Source organism: Micromys minutus, assembly GCF_963924665.1.
Source record: "Micromys minutus genome assembly, chromosome: 5".
NCBI lineage: Eukaryota > Metazoa > Chordata > Mammalia > Rodentia > Muridae > Micromys > Micromys minutus.
The window spans coordinates 31021670-31028425 of record NC_137974.1 but is presented as its reverse complement, the minus strand read 5'-3'; the positions used below and the strand labels follow the sequence as shown (position 1 = coordinate 31028425).

Here is a 6756-nt window from a genome sequence, read left to right as displayed (position 1 = left end):
GGCTCGTGGCCTCTGGGGGTGGGGTGGGGTGGGGGGAAAGCCCTTAAGGTCAGTGTTTCCTTGAAACTAGATAAACTAACCTCGCGGCGGCCAGCGCGGCCCCGCGTGACAGCGCCCCGGCTGCAGGAGCGACTTGGGGACGCGCGGGGCGGCGCGGTTGCCCTTTTGAATGCCTCCTGCTGCTCGGAGCGCTGGCGGGCGCTGGAGCGCGAGTGAATGTAGCCCCGCGGAGCCAATGAGCTGGGACCGGATGCGATATATCCTCTGGGACAACAACTGCTCTGTTCCGCCTCGGATCCACATGACGCCATTTACTGCTGCCGCGGCCGCTGCAGAGCTCCCTGCCTCCTCCGGAAAGGCGAGGGCGCAGGCCAGCGGCGCGCCCCCCATCCCCGCCCCCCACCCCCGGGACGGGCCCCAGACCCTCCTCCCCCGCCGCCTCCTCCCCCTCCAACCCCCCCCCCCCCCCATCCCTGCCTCGGCTTCGCCGCCGCGCCTCCGCAACGCCCAGTCTGCACGAGCGAGAGCTGCGCGCCGCAGCGCCCGCGGAGGAGTGGGGCCGGCGGAGCGCGCAGCGCCCAGGCCCCCGCGCGCGCCCGGCCCGGCCCGCGGCCCCGCGCCTGCCTCCGCTCCGAAGAAGCCCCGGGCCCCCTGGACTTGGCGAGCTGGCCTTAGGGTCTTTGTAAGGCCGTGATCGCCTCGCTTTCTCTCATCGACCAGGAAAAAAAAAAAGACTCGCCAACGTTGGCGCTTCGGCCTCTCGTTCATTGAGAAAAAAAAAAAAAGAAAGAAAGAAAAAAAAAAAAAAAAAAAGGAAATACTCCGCGTGCGCTTCTGAAGGGAGGTCATCTCTCTAGTCCGGAATCCGGGAGGGTTCCAACGGTGGAGGATTGGGTTCTAAATTCTCCCGTGGTTTTAAATCCTCCCACCGATTGCTTGGAAGTTGGACTGAAGCAGAGTTTGGAAAGAAGGAAAAAGTTTGCATCGGGACTGGATTTATTTGCACATCGCTGGAAGAAGAGGATCCAAGGGAGAGGGATTGGTGCAAAGCCGCGATCACGGTGAGGAGCATTTGGCTTTTCCCCTTCTGGAACCACAGCCGGCCGGGAGTGGGGTTCGCGTTCTTCTCTCTCCTTAACCCGCAGGCTTCCCGGGAGGATCAGGGAGCTACCCCGCGGATCTGTTTCGCTTAGAACAGGGGTTTGGCCACGGCCCGGCTACAGGGTGCGCCGGTGCAGTGTCCCCCGTCCCGCGACAGTTCACTCTCTTACGGGGTTTGGGGCGGGGGACCGCTTCACTGCGTTCTACTTCTACGGTCGCCGAGAGTCTCAGAGGCAGGGGAAACTGTTTTCCAGGTCGCTGTTGCAGGGTCTGGCATTGCTAACCTGTTCCTCCATTTGGTGAAGGCTAAGTTATAGGAGAACTATCCTGCGGCGGGGGCGCCTGTCGGGCTGGGTTACTGGGCTCTCACCTCTCCACCTCCCCGGGGTAGAAGACCCGGCGAGCGAGCAAAGAGTAGAGTGCCAGGCGGTGGGAGTCCCCGCCTCTGCCCGGTGTGGATAGTCTAGCCCGGTGCGGGTAGGAGCGTCGCCCAGCCTGGCGCCGCGTCTCTGCGGTTCGGAAGTGCAGCTTTCTCTTTTTTTCCGTTCTTCGTGGTCGGCCTAGGTCACGCTTTTTTTTTTTTTTAATATATTTGGACACTTAGGCTGACCTAGCACAGGAAGAGAGTTATCAAGTGGTCGCGATCATTTTCCATTACCTGAAAGTAGGTGGCAAAATAAAAAAGGCTAGTTTTTTTTTTCCCCTCCCTCTTTTGTGTTACTGTTTTTAAGATTTGGAGTCTTAACGCCTTTTTTACAAAGGGGTTTCTGTGTCGGTTTGCCCCACCCTTGTGCTGAAGTCCTTTCCCCCTAATCCTTAGTCTGATCACACACTGTTCTTAATAGGGGGTTTCAAAGCACTCTCAAAGGGGGAGGGAGAGGAACTGGGAGAGCGCAGAAGCGGGGGGGGGGGGGTGCTGCGATGGAGGCGGCCAGGGATCTGTAGAAATGACTTCTTTTCCCCCTTCTGAAAGATGCTACTTTCCACAGCAAGCAGGTCCTCAGGGAAAGTTTGCAACCACGGGGCTCAGAGTCCTGCATGCCTGGCGTGTGCAGTAGGGTTTTGGATAAAACAAATTTTCTTTCGTTTTAAGAAACATGTCTTATTCTAGCCGATCTAAAAGAAGGAGGTAGGCGTGTGCAGATTACAAGCAGTGCCCGCTTCGGTCATTGCACCGTGGAGTCGCTCTGGGAACGTGGGTACATAGGACCTCCGTGCAAGCTGTGCGTCCTGAGCCCGGCTCTCTTCCTCCGGGCGTCAGACTTGGAAACTTGTGAGGACAGGCGTTTTGAGGGCCTTCGCAGAAACACCTTGCGGTGACCTTGCGGCGAGGGGGGGCGGTGGGCGTGTTAGAGTGGCTCCCCCTCTTGGGGCTGGATGGCAGTTCCTCTTGGGTGGGGGAAATTTTAGCCGCGGGGGTGGAGGAGGGGGAAGTGTGCTCGTGCCTTTCGTGACACGTCCCCTCCGGAGACGCCCGCGCCCCCTGCCTGCCTGAGCTTCTGCGGATTGTACAGGGAGGGGCCGGCCTGGCCCCCGGACAGCGTCAGTCCGCCTGGAGAAAAGTCCCCCGGGGTTCTGGCTGAGTCCCCCGGCAGGTGGGACTTTGGGGGCGCAGATAGAGCCGATAAACGGGTAGAAAGCGAAGAGAACAGCCTTGTGTACCTAGCTGTTGGAGGTGAGCAGATCCGGTTTCCAGCTCTGCCTGGTTTGTCACCTGCCTTGTTCGCTGTCCTTTTCCCAAAAGCAGAGGTTGGGTTTAAAAATCCGCTTTTGCTTATTTTTCCTTTGTGTTTTCCTGTGGACTCGGGAGAGGGGATGGGATGGTACTTAAATCGAAGCAGGACTATAATTTTTAGGTTTACTTGACAAGATCACAGGCTTCCGCTGTGACACTTCGGATTTCTAAAACTTCTCTTGTTGCTGCTACTTGCTTTGTGCTCTTCGGGCATTTTTTCAAGACGAGAAAATAATATTTTTGCATGCTTTATTTTTAAAACAAGAGAATGATCTGTAGCTCAGAACCTAAGGCACGCATAGGCTGTGGGTCTGTGGATAGAATATTTGATTCACAGACTTGTGGTCTTAGGAGTTTTTCCTATACTATCTAATGGGGTTCGAAAGGATTTAATTACATAACTTTGTGCTAACATACTTATTTAAAATGCCACCTTAATTGCCCTTGGAATGTACATTTTTTATCATAGTCGTCCTTTGGAATTGAAAAAAAAAAGATACTGGTCAGACCACTTACTGCAAGTGTGATGTAAAAAGACTGTGAATACTGTTGTAGGTATTTATTAGTGTTTAATGTAAAAGTGATCGCGACAGGCAAACCTATCCCAAAACCTGAAAGGTATTTCTCCGAAAATGTTGGTAGCCCTGTTAGGCTGCAGCATTGACTTCCAATTTTTGTGCTGAACCCGAGCCTTCTAAGTTGCATGTTTATTTGAGTAAAGGATTCCGTGAATCGATAGAAATTAGCTTTGAGTCTCCTCACTTATTAAGATTACAGAACTGTCAGTGCCTGGGATCATTTTCCCTTTTGAGAGCATGCCTCGATCACCCGGCTGTTCCCCTACCTCGCCACTACCAGCGCATTTCCAGTGCCATTTCTCCAGAGGCTGTGGGGAGTGAAGAGTCAAGTCTGGTGGGTGGAGTATGGGAAGTCTTGGAGTGTAAACCATTTTCTTTCCTCTTGGTTTCCCCAGGAGTTCAGATGTGTTCTAAGCCTGCTGGAGTGAACACACTGCCAAGACCTGATGGAGACCAGAGCTCAGAGTGGCAACGGGTCGCAGCCTTTGCTGCAGGCACCCCATGACAGTGGCAGGCAGCGTGGGGAGTCGGACCCCAGAGATGCCCTTACCCAGCAGGTACACGTCTTGTCTTTGGATCAGATCAAAGCCATCCGAAACACCAATGAGTATACAGAGGGGCCTACTGTGGTCCCAAGACCTGGGCTCAAGCCTGCTCCTCGCCCCTCCACTCAGCACAAACATGAAAGACTCCACGGTGCTCAGGCAGAGCACCGCCAGCCTCCCAGGCTCCAGCCTTCGCAGGTCCATTCTTCTCGGGCCCCCCTGTCCAGGTCAATCAGCACCGTCAGCTCAGGGTCTCGGAGCAGTACAAGGACAAGTACCAGCAGCAGCTCCTCGGAACAGAGACTGTTAGGATCATCCTTCTCCCCCGGGCCTGCTGCTGATGGGATAATCCGAGTGCAGCCTAAATCTGAGCACAAACCCGGTGAGCTTAAGCCACTGAGCAAAGACGATTTGGGTCTGCATGCCTACCGGTGTGAGGACTGTGGCAAGTGTAAGTGTAAGGAGTGCACCTACCCGAGGCCCCTGCCATCGGACTGGATCTGTGACAAGCAGTGCCTTTGCTCAGCCCAGAACGTCATTGACTATGGGACTTGTGTGTGCTGTGTGAAAGGTCTCTTCTATCACTGCTCCAATGACGATGAAGACAATTGTGCTGACAACCCGTGCTCTTGCAGCCAGTCTCACTGTTGTACGCGATGGTCGGCAATGGGTGTCATGTCGCTCTTTTTGCCTTGTTTATGGTGTTACCTTCCAGCCAAGGGTTGCCTTAAATTGTGCCAGGGGTGTTATGACCGAGTGAACAGGCCTGGATGTCGTTGTAAAAACTCAAATACAGTTTGCTGCAAAGTTCCCACTGTCCCCCCCAGGAACTTTGAAAAGCCGACATAGCATTATTAATCAGGAATATTGCAGTAATAAGGATTGTTGCCCTACCCCTCCCCTTTTCTTTAACACACATATGCAACCAACTAAACAGTTGTAATCTTGGTACTGTTCATAGAGGGTTAGGGATTTGTGGTTTGCAGTGAGATGCTTTTCTCTTTTCCTTTTTTTTTTTTTTTTTTTTTTTTTTTTTGGTCCATGTGCCATTTTAACTGATACGCTCGCTAGAATTCAGCTAATGGAACCCCCAAGGAAAGGCAACAGAAGTTGGTGACCCACGCATTGCATAAGCTAAAGCAGCAGACACTCCTAAGCGAGGTTTTCTTGTTTGTGAATAGTCCTTGCAAAATTTGCGAATCAGCAAATGGCTCCCCCCACCCCCTCCTTGCTTTCTCCAGAGATAATGTGCTATATTTTTGTATATACAATAATATTTGCAACTGTGAAGACCAAGTTGTGCTACATGCTATGGCACAGTCACAAAATATTATACTAATATGTTGTACATTCGGAAGAATGTGAATCAATCAGTATGTTTTTAGATTGTATTTTGCCTTACAGGAAGCCTTTTATTGTAAGACTGATTTCCCTTTGGACTTGATGTATATTGTACAGTTACAGTAAAATTCAACCTTTATTTTCTAATTTTTTCAACATATTGTTTAGTGTAAAGAATATTTATTTGAAGTTTTATTATTTTATAAAAAAAAAGAATATTTATTTTAAGAGGCATCATAAATTTTGCCCCTTTTATGAGGACGCGATGGTTGCTGCAAAGGAGAGGTTACAGATGCTATGTTCAATATAAAATAGAAAATATATTAACGTTTGAAATTAAACCGAGCTTGTTCTGTCTTAATTGACCTGGTTTTTGTTTGTTTGTTTGTTTGTTTGTGTTAAATGCAAGAAGCCACATTTTATGTCAAGGTATTCTCTTCAATGGGTTCACTTGTCTGGACCAGACTCCTTTTAGGGCAATCCCGTGGCTTCCAGAGATGCTACTGCCTGTCAGGACAAACCAGCTGAGTACTGCAGTCTGAGTTTTGTTACGTTTGAGGACAACCTTTAGCTCTGTCATGTCCTGTTCCTCCCAGTCTTTCTGCAGACCTGCCGGCTTAAGATTAACGGTTAGAGTTTTTTCCTAATATTAAACATGGATGTCAAAGATACTCAAAACTAGAGGAACGAGTTTGCTCAACAAACACCGAGTACTCGTCTGCAGGTCAAACATGGAACATGTCTATGCCCAGGCGGATCCTTATAATGGAGGAAGGAAAATGTTTTCATTACTTAGCTGGTCATGACTGTTTTTCCTATGTATATATTCATTCGCTTTAAGTTCTGCAGTTCATCAACATAACACCATATTCTTTGCTGGGGAAAAAAAAATGCTATTTTAATTCAGGTTGGCCAAGTACTTCAAATTCAACTAGCTCTTAGAGCTCTGACCTGAATCCCATTATATAGAAAGTTTCTTGGTTTTACTCCCATATAAAAGTGCGGTAGAGCAAAATGTTAGTGTGCTCAGAGCTGTCCCATGGGAACAAAGACACCACAGCTGTTACAGACCCATCTTGACAATATTAGTCACTTCGTGGCTGATGATTTTTTTTTCCCAAAAGCGTAACATTTTGCTGCCAAGATTCCCCGGAAGTCTAGGAAATTATTTACCTGCCATTATAGCTTAATCTCTTGTTTCCTGTTCTCTTGTGTGAAGAGGTCTTAGTGCAAGCTGTCTGGTTTGTTTTGTTTTGTTTTGTTTTGTTTTGTTTTAATGGGCTTTCAAGGAACCCTATGGCTGCCTAAACTCAGAACCGTCTGTCCTCTGAACTTCCTCCAAACGACACAAGACTCAATTAATTTAGAAGTTGTTTACTTTCAGCCTCAACTCGGAGATACTGAGTGCTCAGGGAATGTTGGGTTTCGTGCGCATTCTTAAAATTTCTCACTGGTG

At 49.9% G+C, this 6756-nt stretch overlaps 1 protein-coding gene across 1 annotated transcript; it reads left to right on the top strand.

Moving 5' to 3' along the window:
* The first annotated feature begins 379 nt into the window (after nt 1-379).
* Nucleotides 380-5593, top strand: SPRY2 (sprouty RTK signaling antagonist 2). The gene is made up of 2 exons (XM_080917190.1): nt 380-1061; nt 3810-5593. The coding sequence occupies exon 2, from the start codon at nt 3861-3863 to the stop codon at nt 4806-4808; it is 948 nt and encodes a 315-aa protein (XP_080773316.1). The 5' UTR covers nt 380-1061; nt 3810-3860; the 3' UTR covers nt 4809-5593.
* The last annotated feature ends 1163 nt before the right edge of the window (nt 5594-6756 follow it).